The following is a 17560-nucleotide window of genomic DNA, read 5'->3' as shown; positions in this document are numbered from 1 at the left end:
TGTGTATCTTCTTTTACATTTTTTTAAATTAACCGCATCACTTCACATTCACACCTCCAAGGAAAAACATAGAAACAATTAGCTTGACAGATGCCCATGTGATGACTCACATCCTGTGCACTCTAGGGTTCAGTGTTGGTTCTATATTGGGCCCCACACTGCTCAGAACCCCACCTTTGCCTAAGGGCATCCTGGGTGTGGGATTCTCTTTCCTTCAAGGAGAGTGGAGATCACCTTGTAAAGTGAATAGAGAAGATGGACCCCTCCTTCAGCACTCTTTTGTCGGCCACACCAACTAAAAAGCAGGGAACAGACAGGGTGAAACATTCCAGACACCTTTACTAAAGCAATGATTTTTTTCTCTTTTGTTTTTAATTATTATTATTTTTAAGTTACCCAAGAAATATAAATGCATTGTGAAGAAAAGGATAGGCAAAAACAAAAGTATATAGCATATTTCCAACACAAAACCATAACTAGTAACATTTTGAAGTACTTATTTTCATACTGTTTTCTATATGCACATTTTATGGAAAAACAGCATACCATACACACTGCTTTTAAACTGCTTTTAACATAATAATAATTATAGCTTGTATCTATAAATGTTTACTATGGGACAGATAGGATTTAAAGTAATCTCATCCATAATAACTCACTTAATTCTCATGATAACTCTATAAGGAAGGCAATATTACTATCCCCATTTCTTGATAAGGAGACTGAGGCAGAGAACTTAAGTAATTTGACTAAGGTACAAAGTTAGTAAGTTAACTAGGATATTTTACCATGTCATTAAATTCATTTCTACAAAATTTTTTGAATGGCTAAAGATCTCTCGTATGCATGCAGTATCATTTAATTAGTCCATCTCCTTTTAGGAGACATCTAGTATTTCCATTTTTTGCTGTTCTGAGATGACCAGCCTTATAATACACCTTTGTGCACATTTTAAATTATTTCTTTAGGCTAAATGCCCTCAAGAACAGTTGCATCAATTTTTACTTCCTCCAAAAAGGTGTTTTTTTTCTCTGTTCTCCATGACCTTGAATGTTTTAATTTAAAATTTTACCACTCTTGCCTACAGCAGTGTTCATTTTAAAACCACAAAAGGGGGCCATCAGGTGAGAAATTGGGGATCAACAGAGGCGAGGCTTAGAACCTCACCCCCCGTTTTGAGATAAATCTGCATCCGTGGATGTTTTGTTGCCCTTGTCTAGCTTGGATTAATACTTAGTCTATAGGCATAGACCTGATCATCTACATTTGCCCTCTTACAGCACTAAATTATGTTTTCTACCTTTATCTTGCATCTACCTACCACTTCATCATTTTATTAAAAAAATAATAAGGGAGAAATGTGGGATTCACATATAAACCAAGTATAAAAATCAAACGAATAATCATATTTGACCTGATTGTTTATAGTTCATGATGCGTGATCAAAACCACAAGTTTCTGTGATATGACTGCCCTTGCACTGTTCACCATGTAAGAACTTATTCACTATGTAAGAACTTGTTCACCATATAAGAACTTGTTCGTTATGCTTCAGAAGATTGGAGACTGTTGAGAATTAGGCTTGGGGTTGATTAATGATTGTGCATTGAGTCCCCTATACAGAATTTTATTGTTGTTAACAACCATTTGATCAATAAATATGAGAGATGCCCTCAAAAAAAAAAAAAAAAAAACCACTAAAGGGTGAGTGATTTTTCTAGAGTGAAAAAGCCAGGGTCTAAAAGCTCCCCTTTCCCAATCTGCTGTTTTTGTTGCTGTTTAGTTTAAAGCCCCCAGGTTTGGGGGAGGTTTATTTCACAGCAAAAGAGAAGTAAAACACATTAATAGGACCAAATCTCCAGGCTCATCTTGTACACTTCCTCCCCTATACCTCTAATTAGGCAATGAAAAATGGCACTTCGAAACCACAGTGTGAATTGAATTTATAATTCGGAGAAAAATAACAGTTTGCAACACTGAATCTTTCCATCCAGGAATGTGATGTCATTGTTTAATCAGGTCATCTTTACTATTTTTTGATAAAAACTCTTTTTTCACCTTTGAAAATTTACATAATCTACTTTTTATAGGTACTGAACCTTATGGCTTACATACTAACTCATCACAGAGGAATGAGGAGTGTTAACCTAGGACAAACCAGCTTACACAGGCAAGATTCTTGTGGTTTACAACTCAGCATTCACTAATTCAGTCACTCAGTCATTCGATAAATATTTGAGAGGTTATTATATAAGTAGCACTAAGCTAGGCAGGGGTTATAGGGTCCATAGAAATAAAATGTTTAGAACAATGCTAAATAAAATATTTAGCACATTATCTGACACATAATAATTGATCAGTAAATCAAATTTTATCAGGCACTGTGCTAAATGCTCAATGAGCACTCTACTAGGTCCTTCTGTATACTGATCATTTAATTCACATAACTCTATGAAGTAGGTATTATAATTATGCTTGTTTTACAGATAAGACATTCTGAGAGTTTAAGTAACTTGCCCAAGACACAAACAGCTACTGAATGGTAGTACTAGAAGGCATGATGTACAAAGAATTACTGTAGGGAAAACATGATGAAACCTGCAACAAGAGATGTTACTCGGCTGCCATCAAACTTCGGAGGTCAGAGGAAAGAGATGTCTTTCAGTGGCCTTCTGTGGTCCAGGAATGATCACAGAAGAACGGAAAGGGAAAATTCTCGTGCCTTGTCAGGCCCCATGTCAAGGGCCTTCACACTGGTTAGCTCACTTTATCTTCTATGTGATGAAGGTATTATTCTCAGTCTGACAGATGAGGAAATTGATTCTCTGGGAGGTGATGCAGTACATCCAAGGTCCCACAGTTAGTAAATGGCATGGCTAGGTTTGGAACCAATCCGTCTCTCCAGCCTGAGCTCTTAACCACTGTTACATGCTTTCCACTGTTTGATCATGGCTTTTGGTTGTATAAGAGCCACATAGGCAGAGATGAGTAGAAAAGGCAAATGTAAAAGAGTATTAAGAAAGATAACAATATTGGGGTATATCCAAGGAAAAAGAAAAAGTCTACTTGGTTAGTGCTAAAGATTAATTTGTTTTGGGAAGGAGCTCTTTGTTCACATACATTCTAGGACTACATGAATTCTGTAAATATCTATTTCTGCCATTTTAATAGAAGCTATGAAAGACAGAGACTGTATCTTAGCCATTGCTATAGCCCAGCACCTAGCACAGTGCATAGCTTTCAGTTCCAGAAGAGAGACTAGAAAAATCGCGAGTAGTCATACTGCATAATCTCTGGGTGGCAATTAAGGTAGTCCACAATGTAAATATCCTAAACAAAATAACAGGTACTCAAATCAACAGAATATTTAGAAGACAATATCATGACCCATAGGAGTTTTCCCAGGAGTACAAGGATGGTCCAACAACAGAAAATGTGTCAATATAATTCACCACATTAATGAACCAAAGGGTAAAAACCATGGTTTTCTTTCATACAATAGAGAAACTTGATGCAATAGCATTAAGATGGGTTGTGAATGCTCATTATTACCAGAGTATTGGAAAGCCTGAACAAATTTTAGACAAAGAAAAGGTGAAAGAGGCACATACTCATTCACCTTGCCACTCTTACCAATGATACGATAGTCAACATGGAATATTAGCAACACAGTCATCAGGAAAACTAGCAGAACTATGAGTTATTAATCAAGTTTGCAAGACTAGAAATCATTTTACAAAAATCAACAGTATTCTTCTGTACCAGAATGCCTTAAAAATGTAATAAAAATTGTAACACAATCTACATAGCAATTAAAATACAGTCTGTAGCAAGATCAGCAAACTTTTTCTGTAAAGAGCAAGACAGTAAACAGTTTCCACATTGTAGGCCACATGTTGTAGCCATTCAACTCTGTCATTGTAATATAAAAACAGCCATACACAGTATTTGAATAAGTGAATGTAGATGTTCCAATAAAACTTATTTATAAAACCATCCACGAGGCTGACATGCACCAGTGTAGTTTGCCAACTCCTGGTCTATGGTAATTGGCCTAAAAACAATGCCTAAGAAGTTTATCAAGAAAAAAATGTACTGTTCAGGGACATAAGAAGATCTGAATAAATGTCATAATTGGGATAATCTCAATAGTGTAAAGATTTTATTCATTTGTTTAACACATATTCAGAGTGACTGAATGCCACAGGGCAGACATTGTTTTGGGTGCTGGGAATACAGCAGAGAACAAAACAACGAGCTACACTTGTGAATGTTTCATCCTAGTAGAGCAGCAGTGAATAAATAATCTAAAGTCAGATAGTAATAAATGCTATGAAAAAGATTAAATAAGATGATGAGTTTATGGGAGTGAGTGTGCTACCTAATTTTGGATGGTCAGGGGAGGCTTCTCTGACACATCAGTGGAGACCTGAAGGTGAAGAAAGCCTGCCACATTGAATTCTGGGGAGGGAGTGTTCCAGGCAGAGATGTCAGTTCTTCCCTTAATTAACCTATACAAATCTTCAATGACATTCCAAAAAAAGTTCCAGCAGTGCTGGTGAGAAACTAAAATTTACTCTAAAATGAATATGAAAAAATAAAGGTCTATTAAAGCTAAGTCTTATTTTTAAGGGGAAATAAAAGGAGGGATGCCTGCCCTACTGGTAGAACTGGCTCTATCACAAAGCCACAGTAATAAAAACATCATGTTGCTGGCACTGAAACAAAGAACATGACCAAGGGAACTGAATGGAGAGCTTAGAAATAAAGTACACACTTGGGAACCCAGTATGTGATAAAGGTGGCATCATGAAGCATTGGAAAAACTGTTTTTCAGGTGTTGACAGAAAAACTAATATACCGTATGGAGAAAAAAGCTGGATCTTTACTTGAAACCACGTTAAAGGTAGACTCCAGGTAGATTAAAGACCTATATGTGAAAATTAAAACTATAAAGATAATATATGAAAATCTGTTACCTTGGGGTAAATCAAAACTTCCTAAACAAGACTCCAAATCATAAGAGCGACAGACTAGGAGAAGGCATTTGAAATGTTTGAAACAAGGAATAATGTCTAGAATATACACATAATTCCCATAAACAAACAAAACGGGAACTCAAATAGAATAAAAAAACAAAAGATATAAGTAGGTATTGGGGAAAAGGTATTTGTTGTGTTTAAAACAAAGGATTACTATCTAGAATATACAAAGAATTCCTATAAATCAACAAGACAGGAAATCAAATAGAAAAATAGAGAAAGGATACAGGTACCTGAGTTTCACACACTAGGATATCTATACAATTTCATATAGAAAAAAAGCATATAAAAAAGGCTCAAATTTCATTATAATAAGAGATGCAAATCAAACCAACCAACAGCTGCCACTTTACATCCATCAAATCAGCAAAAATTGATGCATAACACCGAAGACTGGTGACGATGGGGATATGAGTTCTTGCACATTGGCAAAAGGAATGTAAGCATAGTCATCTGAAAACCAATCGGGCATTATTTGGCAAAATGGACCATGCCCATAGATATACAGCACAGAGGAATATTCACATTAATTTACAAAATGGCCTGTTTTAGCTTTTTTTTATGGTAATAGAGAGTTGAAGGCAATCTAGGTTTCTATCAATCAAGAGACTGAATGAGTAAAATGTGGTGGACACACAGTGATTACGTGCCTGGACTCTGGAACTGGACTGCCTGAGTTGAAATTCAGGCTCCACCACTTACAAATTCTGACTTTGAACAATGAACGTAGAAAATCTGAGTAAACTCTCTGTCTCAGTCTCATTTGTGAGAAGTATATTAAAACATTTAAAGCACCTGCCACAAAGTTAAGCACTATTTAAGTGTTAATATTAGTGTTAAAAAGAAAGCATATGCACACTGGAAGTTATGAGTTTGGTTTACATATATCAACAAGAGCATACCACTAAGGCAATGTTAACTTTAAAGAGAAAAGGAACAACATTTATAGCACAGAATCACTTATGTGAATTGAACACATTCATGTAATTCTACGTATTTTACAAGACAGGCATCACAGACATACATTGAAGATATTAGAATGAGTGTCTATAGGATAGAGGCAAAATAAGACTAGAGTTTAGGAATAAAGGGAAAGACCATAAAATAAGAAAAGGGACTTTGCCTGAATCATTATGCTAATATACTGTGAGAGGAGGAACAAAATTTACCCACTTACACTATCTGCAATGGAGGGAGAAAGCCAAAGGTAAGGATTCCAGAGCCAGAGAAATAACGGGCGAACTAACTTGGAAACCACCCCATCTTAGAACTTAATAGTTAGGTGAGATAATACCATTCTTACTGTTAAATACAGCTTTAAGTAAGTTTTCTGCTCCTTGTAGCCTGAAGCTTCTACCAGAGTATTCGTACTATCTTTCAAGTGGCAAACTGAGGTCCAAAGAGAATTATGATTTGTTCAATGTAGCTCAATTCGAGTTTACCTAAGTGGAGGTTCCAGAAGAAAATGAAAATTTTGAGTCACTTACAATTTTTAGTAAGCCAAGCTCTTTCCAGTATATTAAATGTATTAAAATGATCAACATTTATCCCACTAAGAATTGTTACTTTAAAAAATTTTGTTAGATGTCAAATGACAGATGGGAAAATTATGTAAAGGCTCTTTAATAATTAATAAAGTTGAACAATCAATGAAGAAAAGGGAATTCATGTAGGAGAAAAATATCCAATTAAAAATTTTTAAATATTCACTGATGAATGTTTTCAAGAGAAAATTAAAACTAGTAACCACCTATCATCAAATGGGATAAACACAAATTTTCATGGTCACACCCAGTTTTGGCAACAGCGTTGGAAACCTTACAGCTGGTAGGAGTGAAAACTGGGACATTTCTGGAAGGCATTTGGCAATGCACAGAAGTCTTAAAATAGTGTACATATATATATATACACTCTGACTCAGCAGTTCCCTAGAACTTATCCTAAACAATAATCATAGATGTCAACAAAGATTCAATTAAAAGCAATAGTATTACAGGACTGTTTATAAAAGTAAAACATTGGGATCAAACTAAAAATCCCAAAGTAGGGGCATCAATTAAATTATGGAAAATCTGTTGGGTACAATACAAATAAAAATTATATCATCAGTATTTAAATGCCAGCTCTAATTAGTAGCTGTGCAGCCCAGAGAAAGCTAATCTCTCTGTGCCTCATTTTCCCTGTTTATAAAATGGTTCTGTTGTGAAGCTTAAGTTAATTACCATTCCTGAAGCATTTAGGATAGCAGTGACATATAATAAGAACTCAATAAACCCATTTTTTTGGTTTGTTTTTACATAAGGACACTGTAGCTACTGCCCTAGAAAGATGTTAATGATAAACAAAAAAGGGTACAACCCAGTATATACAGAATATTTCTATAAAATATCTCATATACACAAATTTACAACTAAAGACAAGGATACATACTGAAATATAAATGGTACGTCTCTGAATAATAGGATTATAGGGTTTTTAATTTTTCTGTATTTAAAAATTTTTCAACAAGCTTTTATTAAAGGTAAAAACTATCATCTCTATCAAAATTAAAACTAAAAACTGTCAGGTTTTTTTGTTCTAACTGGTAATGAATCCACCCCCAAATTAGCAGAGTAATAATCAAAACTACAGATATTTCTCTTCACAGCCTCGGTTACCACACAATACAAGCTCATAGCCTCTATCTTACAAACCTTACGCACAAATGGCAAAACAATCTATAAGATTTTTCTTTCCAAAAGCTGATTTACTCCAGTTCTCCCTCTTTATGCAGAAAGATTAGATAGATTCTCCATGTTATCCTGAGCCTTTAATTTTTTTCCCAGGCTCTCACAAAAGTGAACTTGCCACATGAGGAACACAGTGCAAAGAACCAGGTTCTCACTGTTCTCTTTCCTGAGGAAAGAATGCCTGGCTGGCAGTGGTCAAACAGGGCATTTATAACATCATCTTCTTTGTAACAGGTGACGACAAGCCCCAATGGGGAAAGGACTGTCTTAGTCACATGAGCCTTTTGGGGTCTATTTTCTCTAGGTGAACCAGAGGTTTCAGCTGCTCAGCAAAGTTCCTCATGTCATCAGAGACAATGTCTTGTCCCGCTGGTGCGACAACACTTAATTCCACAAGGTAGGAGAGTGACAAGGGCTCAATGCTGTCTGTGTTCCCTGGCACCAGAATTCGGAAGATCTTGTACACCATAATCTTCATGATGCCTTTACGGAACAACTGTCCCTTGGCAACATACTCATGGTCCATGCGGAAGCCCATTTCCATCAGGAAGTCCGTGAGGTTCTCAGATGTTGCAATGTCCACACAGTTTCGTACCAGGGCATGGCGGTTCTTGTCTCCCATTTCTGGCTGTCCCAGGTAGCGCAGATGCCAGGGTGACCCTGTCCTATCTATAGAGCGCCGGGCTCTTAGAACAAAGGGGCTGGCCTGCTGGCCCTTAAGGAGGAATACCATCTCATGGTCAAGGAAAGACTCAGGTTCCATGTTATCACACAAACCACGAAGGCGGTGGCTGAGGCTGTCCAAGCTTTGATCTAAAACACTTCCTGAGGAAGGAAAAAACAGTACTGAATCTCATCTTTCATTCTGGGTAATGGAATTAGCAAAACATTGAAAAAACTTAAAAAACCACAAGTTTGGTGCAGTGCTTTGTAAAGCACAGGTCCATGTATGAGATTCTAGAGGGGTTATGCTGCTAAGGTATTCTATTACAGTATGAGAAAGTTAATGAGAAATTTTTACACATCTTATTTGGTACCCAAAAGTCTGTAGGCCTTGTTCTAACAATGCTGACCTCCAGCAGTCTTTGGGCTCAGAGCCTTCAACCGACAACAGAATCTATCTAGGATACTAACAGTTTTATTGTCATTTATATTAAAAAGTATCTTCTATTTCCATCAAATAAGTTTTTCATTTACAGAAGAAACATAACATTTCCTTTTTATGTAACATATTTAAATAAAAGATAATGAACTGCTTCATAGAAATACATGAATCTTTGTTCTCATCTTCTTCTTCCTGGTAGCATCTGATATGGGTGTTATAGATTATGGCCAATTTGAAATCTAGTCTTCCCTTGGCCTCTGGGACACAATTATCTCTTGGTTCTTCACCTAACTGATCATTCCTTTTAAGTCTTCTTTGCTGGTCTTCCTCATCTTCCCTAAATACTGGAGGATCTTAGGATCCTGGTCCTCTTCTCTATATTCAATTCTTTCTCCCTAGATGACCTAATTCAGGCCTTATGACTTTAAATATCATTTATGCCCTGAGGACTCCCATATTTATATATCATGAACTATAGACCCATACATCCAACTGTTTACTCAATTGCTCCACTTGGATGCTTACCAGACAACTTCATCTCTTTTTGAACTGAAGTATCACTGATATAAAATCTTATATTGGTTTCAAATATACAACACAGTGGTTCAACAGTTAACCTATATTGTTAAATTCTCACACCCACTAGTGCGGTTACTATATATATCAATATAGAAAGATGTTACAGAATCATTGACTATATTCTCCAGGCTGTACTATCTCCATGGCCAATTTATATTATGACTGAAAATTTTGGACAACTTCATCTTAGTATGTTCCATATCAAACTTGATTTTTCCTCCACAATCTTGTTCCTCCTACAGACTTCCCCACTGCAGTAAGTAGCAATCTTTGCTTCTAGGTGCCCAGGCTCCAAATCACAAAATTACACTGACTCATTTCTTTCTCCCATTTCCTACATCCCATCCATATTTTTAAAGTATATGCATCTCTTTTTTGTATCCTGCTTCCCTAAGAGCTTCCATGCTTGGGGAACCAGACTGTTTCCATGTGCCACGGAGCCAGGCCCCAAGCTCCACAAGGATAGAGGCTCCTTTATTTGAGACCTTGCCCTATGTATCTCTTTAACTGGCTGTTAACTTGTATCCTTTATACTATCCTTTATCAAACTGATAAATGTAAAAACAAAAAACAAACTATATGCAGAATCCAATCACTTCTCATTCCCTCAATCGTGTCCACCTATCCAAGTCTCCCTCATTTCTTGCCGAGTCTTGGCAATATCCTTCTTCTACCCTTGCTTTCTTCCTCTTTTTCCAAACAACTGCCAACTGGTGTTTTAGACTATGAGGCAAATGATGGCATTTCTCTGCTCAGAACCCTCCAATGGCTTCTCATGTCATTCAGAATAAATCTCAAAGTCTTTCCGTCATCTACAAGGCCATATGGTGACCTCTGCCACCTATTTAGTGTGGTCCAGCACTATGTCCTGCCACTATCCCCCTAGCTCACTCTCTGCAGCCACAATGATCTTCCTGCTCTTCCCGAAAATGCCAACTATTTCACAAAATATTTCTCTTCAGAGCCCCTTCCCTTGGTCCCATGCTCAGAACATTCTTTTCACAGATATCTGCATGTCACTCTCTTCAGGTCTTTCTTCAAATGTCACTTTATTGGGGAGGTCTTTTCTGATCACCCTTAATAAAATGGTATCTCTCTCTCTAATCTCTTCCCACCTTCCTGCTTTAGTCTTTAGCATTATCATTTTGATTTTGTAGTCACCATTCAATATACCAATTATGTATTGATTTTTTAGTCATTTTTCTTCCTCCGATGCTGGAACCATATTCAAAGAGTTATTGAATAAATCTGTTGAATTAAATAAGAGCATATTATTGTAACTATGGTATATATTGATAGTGGGACTCAAATGACTAAATTTTTGGATAGTGCTGGAGGAAAGCAACAGATCAGGTCCCAGTAACCACAGGAGACCATGGAAATAGGGAACAGGTCCTACATTCAATACATTGTATCATACATTCAGGACAATGTCAAGAGCTTTTGACATTTGAGGAGCTTTGTAAGTGCTGCTTCATTCAACATACACCTATTGAATGCTGGGCCAAGTGCTAGGTCAGGAAGTCAGGGAGGGACTCCTGCCCTCACAGAGTCTACAATTTAGTTGAGGAAACAAAAAGTAAATAAGTAAACAAACAGAAATACAAGGATATAAAAGGGAGATAGAATAGAGATAAATTGGTGGGGGTGGAGAAGAGGAGTTGGACTAGTCAGCTGTCTCTCCAAGGGAATGACAACTAACTGAGCTGAGACCCAAAGGATGAAAATGAGAGTTATTTGAAGAGCTGGAAAAAAGTACTGGGGCACAGGGATCACCAAGTGCAAAGGCACAGAGGCAGAAAAGGGCCTGGCAATTTCAAGGAAATGAAAGAAGAGTGTGGCTGAAGGTAGTAAATGAGATAAAAGATGATAATGAAATGAGGACCTGGCATGGGGCAAAACATGCAGGCCTCATATATATGCCATGGAAAAGATTGTATTTTATTTTAAGGTCAGGGCAGCTATTAGCTCCACATGTTATTCTCCACACAACAGGGAAAGACATTACTAGATTTACATTCTATTTTTTGTTTTCAGTTTTTGATTAGAATGAAATTGATGTACAATGTTATATTGGTTTCAGATGTTCAACATAGTAATTCAGTAATTAGATACATTACTAGATGCTTGCCACAGTAAGTGTACATACTCTGTTACCATACCAAGATATTATAATATTATTGCTTATCTTCTATATGTTGTAGTTCTATTCTTATGACTAATTTATTTTAAATTTACAGTTTGTACCTCTTTATCCCCTCCACCTATTTCACTTATCCCCCTTCCCACCTCCCTACAGCATCCAACAGTCTGTTGTCAATATTTATGGATCTATTTATTTATTATTATTTATTTTTTGCATATTTTTAGGTTCTGCAAGTAAGTGAAATTGGATGGTATTTGTCTTTCTCTGCCTGGCTTATTTCACTTAGTATAATATCCTCTAGGTCCATCCATGTTGCTGCAAATGGCAAGATTTCCTTCTTTTTATGGCTGAGTAATATTCTGTTGCATATACGTACCACATCTTTTTTATCCATTAATCTATGGATGGGCACTTGGGTTGCCTCCATTATGATGGCTATTGCAAATAATGGTGCAATGAACCTATAGAGATGTGCATATATCTTTTTCAAATTAGTGATTTTATTTTCTTTGGGTAAATTCCTAGAAGCAGACTTGCTGGGTTGTACGGTATTTCTATTTTTAGTTTTTTGAGGAACCTCCATATTGTTTTCCACAGTGGCTGGAACAATTTACGTTCCCACCAACAGTATAGGAGGGTTCCCTTTTCTCTACATCCTCACCAACACTTGTTATTTCTCATCTTTTGAATAGTAGCTGAATTTACATTTTAAAACGTTGATTCCAGGGAACCTGGTATGGATTCTTCAATAAGACATGGTCATGGGGGAGAAAACTGGAGGTGAGGGAAGACTGGTCCAAACTAAATGAGACTTACAAGACACAATTACCAAATGCAATGCATGAAGCTTGATTATATTGTAGTTACAAAACACACTTTTGGGACAACTGGGGGAAAACTTTTGAATATGGACTAGATAGCAGATATATTCAAAATATATTATTCTTTTTGATAGTGAATATCCTTGATTTTTAGGTATGTATACCGAAGTGTTCAGGGGTAAATTATGAGGTCTGAAATTTTCTCTAAAAACAGCAAAAGAAAAAAGATGAAGCAAATATGCCAAAATGATAGATACAGAAATATAGACAATGGAAATGGAGTATTCACTGTTACTCTTTATTTTCTTTGTTTAAATTTTTAAATAACAAAACACATTTTAAAAAAGATGACTAGCTATTATGTGAGAAGAGAGAGAATAAAAAATGGAAAGAAATAGAGTAAGATGATAAACCAGGGTGTGGTGCTGTGGGTGGATAAAAAAACATATTTAAAATATATTTTGGAAGTAAAATGAATAGGGCTTAGAAATGGACTAGATGTGGGCTAAAGTGAAAAATGGAGACTGACTCCTTAATGCTTGTCTCAAGCAACTGGTGAATGACAGTGGCACTTAACAAGATGGGAAAGAACTGAAGGAGGGGCATCCTGAGGACTGAAAATTGAAGAACCCTATTTTGTTTACATTAAGTTACTACGTGAATGTTTTGAATTAAAGTCTAAATCTTCCACTAAACACGGTATGACCTGAAAAGCATTACCCTCTCTGGGTCTCCAGTTTTCTCATCTGGGCACTTTATCTGTTTCCTGATTTATAAGAGTCAATAACAGTATCATAGACTTACCATATGATTCAATGATCCCACTTCTGAGTATATAGCCAAAAGAATTCAAAGTGGATCCTGAAGAAGGATCTGCACACCCTTGTTCACTATGGCATTATTCATGATAATAAAGAGGTGGAAGCAACCCAAATGTCCATGACAGATGAATGAATAGAGAAAATGTGGTATATACATACAAGGGAACATTATTCAGTCTTTAAAAAGGGGATCCTAATAAAATCGAGAAGAATAAAATAGAATCAATGAAACCAGGAGCTTGTTCTTTGAGAAGATAAACAAAATAGATAAATCCTTAGTGAGACTTAGCAAGAAAAAAAGAAAGTCTACACACATTAACAGAATCAGAAATGGGAAAGGAAAAATCACTATAGACACCACAGAAATACAAAGGATTATTAGAGAATACTAAGAAAAATCATATGCTAACAGATTTGATAACCTAGAAGAAATGGACAACTTTGTAGAAAAATACAACCTTCCAAGACTGACCCAGGAAGAAACAGAAAATCTGAACAGACCAATTACCAGCAATAAAATTGTTGAACTGGTAATCAAAAAACTACCTGTGAACAAAACCCCTGGACCAGATTGCTTCACCAATGAATTTTATCAAACATTTAGTGAAGACCTAATACCCATCCTCCTTCCAAAAAGTAGAAGAGGAGGGTATACTTCTAAACTCATTCTGTGAGGCCAGCATCACTCATACAAAACCAGGGAAAGACACCACAAAAAAAGAAAATTACAGATCAATATCTTGATGAACACAAATGCAAAAATACTCAACAAAATATTAGCAAACTGAATTCAAAATGCATCAGAAAGACCATCCATCATGATCAGTAGAATTATTCCAGGGATGCAAGGATGGTACAATATTCAAAAATCCATTGACATCATACACCACTTCAACAGAAAGAAGGACAAAAATCACATGATAATCTCCATAGATGTTGAAAAAGCATTCAACAAAATTCAACATCCATTCATGATAAAAACTCTCAACAAAATGGGTATAGAGGGCAAGTACCTCAACATAATAAAGGCCATATATGACAGACCCACAGCCAACATCATACTTAACAGTGAAAAACAGAAAGCGTGTCCTTTAAGATCAGAAACAAGACAAGGATGCCCACTCTACCCGTTATTATTCAACACTGTTCTGGAGGTCCTAACCAAGGCAATCAGACAACACAAAGATATAAAAGGCATCCAGATTTGTAAGGAAGAAGTTAAACTGTCACTGCTTGCAGATGACATGATATTGTACATAAAAAACCCTAAAGAATCCACCCCAAAACTACTAGAACTAATAAATGAATTCAGCAAAGTTGCAGGATACAAAATTAACACACAGAAATCTGTTGCATTCCTATATACTAACAATGAACTAACAGAAAGAGAAATCAGGAAAACAATGCCATTCACAACTGCATCAGAAAGAATAAAATACCTAGGAATAAACCTAACCAAGGAGATGAAAGACCTATAACCTGAAAACTACAAGACACTCACAAAAGAAATTAAAGAAGACACCAATAAATGGAAAAACATACCATGCTCATGGATAGGAAGAATTAGTATTGTCAAAATGGCCTAAATCCTGCCTAAAGCAATCTACAGATTCAGTGCAATCTCTATCAAAATATCAACAGCATTCTTCAACAAACTAGAACAAATAGTTCTAAAATTCATTTGCAACCACAAGAGACACCGAATAGCCAAAGCAATCCTGAGAAATAAGAAGAAGGCAGGGGGGATCACTCTGCCTCACTTCAAGCTCTGCTACAAAGCCCAAGTAATCTAGACAATTTGGTACTGGCAGAAGAATAGACACATAAATCAATGGAAAAGACTAGAGGGCCCAGATATAAACCCACGCACATATGGTCAATTAATAAATGATAAAGGAGCCATGGATATACCATGGGGAAACAACAGTCTCTTCAACAACTGGTGTTGGCAAAACTGGATAGCTACATGTAAGAGAATGAAACTGGTTTACTGTCTAACTCCATATACAAAAGTAAACTCAAAATGGATCAAAGACCTGAATGTAAGTCATGAAACTATAAAACTCACAGAAGAAAACATAGGCAAAAACCTCTTGACTATAAACATGAGCACCTTTTTTCTGAATACATCTCCTCGGGCAAGGGAAACAAAAGCAAAAATGAACAAATAGGAATACATCAAACTAAAAAGCTTCTGTATCAGTAGAACAAAAAGGCATCCTACAGTATGGGAGAATATATCTGTAAATGACATATCCGACAAGGGGTTAACATCCAAAATATACAAAGAACTCACACGCCTCAACACCCAAAGAGCAAATAACCCGACTGAAAAATGGGTGGAGGATCTGAACAGACACTTCTCCAAAGAAGAAATTTGGATGGCCAACAGGCACATGAAAAGATGCTTCACATCACTAATTACCAGGGAAATGAAAATTAAAACCACAGTGAGATATCACCTCACACCAGTTAGGATGGCCAACATCCAAAAGACAAGAAACAACAAATGCTGGCGAAGATGCGGAGAAAGGGGAACCCTCCTACACTGTTGGTGGGAATGTAAATTAGTTCAACCATTGTGGAAAGCAATATGGAGGTTCCTCAAAAAACTAAAAATAGAAATACCATTTGACGAAGGAATTCCACTCCTAGGAATTTACCCAAGGAAAACAAGATCCCTGATTCAAAAAGACATATACACCCTTATGTTTATTGCAGCACTATTTACAATAGCCAAGATATGGAAGCAACCTAAGTGTACATCAGTAGATGAATGGACAAAGAAGATGTGGTACATATACACAATGGAATATTATTCAGCCATAAGAAGAAAACAAATCCTACCATTTGCAGCAACATGGATGGAGCTAGAGGGTATTATGCTCAGTGAAATAAGCCAGGTGGAGAAAGACAAGTACCAAATGATGTCACCCATTTGTGGAGTATAAAAACAAAACAAAACTGAATGAACAGAACAGCAGAAGACTCACAGACTCCAAGAAGGGACTAGTGGTTAGCAAAGGGGAGGGAGAAGGGGATTGAGGGGCATTATGACTAGCACATACGGTGTGTGCATGGAGGGGGTCACAGGGAAGACAATGTAGCACAGAGAAGACAAGTAGTGACTCTGTGGCACCTTGCTACACTGACGGACAGTGACTGTGGTGGGGTGTGTGTGGACTTGATAATATGGGTGAATGTAGTAACCACAAGATTGCTCATGTAAAACCTTCATAAGATTGTATATCAATGACACCTTAAGAAAAATATATATATAAATAAATAAAGGGGAATCCTGTCACATGCTATGATATGGATAAACGTCAAGGACATTATACTAAATGAAATAAGCCAGTCATAAAAAGAAATAGTTTATGATTCTATTCATACAAGCTATCTTAAGTAGTCAAAATCAGAAACAGAAAAATGGCTGCCACGGGCTGGGGGAAGGAAGAGGAATTACTGTTTAATGGATACGGAATTCAGGTTTTGACAAATAAGTTCTAGAGATCAGCTGGCTATATAACAATGTGAACACAGTTAACACTACTGAACTGTACACTTAAAAATGTTTAAGAAGGTAAATTTAATGTTATGTGCTTGTGACCGAAAGTAAAAATGAAATTAAGCTGATTTTTTGCCTACTGAGTGCCAGCAACTTTGCAGGATGCCGTTGTATAACAGTATCTCATCTGCACGGATGCTGAACAGAAAGAGGAAAACAGGTCATTCAAGCTCTCCGGTTCACTTACCCTGCAGCAGGTATTCCATCATGTTAATGGTGCCTCCAGTGACAGGCATCATGGTGACTGGAGGTGCCTCCATGGTGACTGATAAGCCAAAAATAGAACTGGATTCTGAGTCTCCTATCAAGCAAAGCACAGAATGCACCTGGAGAAGAGTAACACTTGTTAATGTAAATCCGAGACGGGGAGATAGAACAGATCTGCTGTGCCATTGACCTGGACATCAAAAGATTCACTCATCCATTCAAAACCTTTTGAGTAACCACTATAGGCCAGTTTCTGGAACTGATGATACAGAAATACACAAGAGATCTGCTCATGGAGTCACAGCATAATCTAATCTCAAGGTATGAATCCTCTAAACGTTTTCTGTGTCATCTTAAGGAAGTCACTCTGTTTATATACCAACGATATTTAACCTCCAGGACTTTGTGGCTCAAATAACATAAAGGACATGCATTAACATCCAGAACTGAAGGGTGACTTTAAGGGGACCTTGTCTACCCTTCAATTTATAGATAAGATTATTGAGACTCGGCGAGGGACCCAAGTCGGTGGCAGAGCCTGG

At 36.7% G+C, this 17560-nt stretch overlaps 1 protein-coding gene across 3 annotated transcripts in view; it reads right to left on the bottom strand.

Annotated features, from left to right (window-relative positions):
• The window catches only part of LOC118927129 (mediator of RNA polymerase II transcription subunit 18), a 183417-nt gene that overhangs the window by 165523 nt on the left and 334 nt on the right, over positions 1–17560 (bottom strand). The window contains exons 2-3 of one of the 3 annotated variants that reach the window (XM_036914979.2): positions 16999–17137; positions 1990–8596 (exon numbers count right to left, since the gene is read on the bottom strand). In XM_036914979.2, coding sequence (XP_036770874.2) covers positions 8043–8596; positions 16999–17137 — 693 coding nt within the window. In that variant the 3' untranslated portion in view covers positions 1990–8042. Of the gene's footprint in view, positions 1–1989; positions 8597–16998; positions 17138–17560 lie in introns of those variants that run through there. The other 2 variants (XM_036914980.2, XM_036914971.2) reach the window with 2 other exon arrangements.

The sequence above is a fragment of the Manis pentadactyla genome, chromosome 4 (assembly GCF_030020395.1).
Source record: "Manis pentadactyla isolate mManPen7 chromosome 4, mManPen7.hap1, whole genome shotgun sequence".
NCBI lineage: Eukaryota > Metazoa > Chordata > Mammalia > Pholidota > Manidae > Manis > Manis pentadactyla.
The sequence above is the reverse complement of the archived record's forward strand: the minus strand, read 5'-3'. Positions and strand labels throughout refer to the sequence as shown.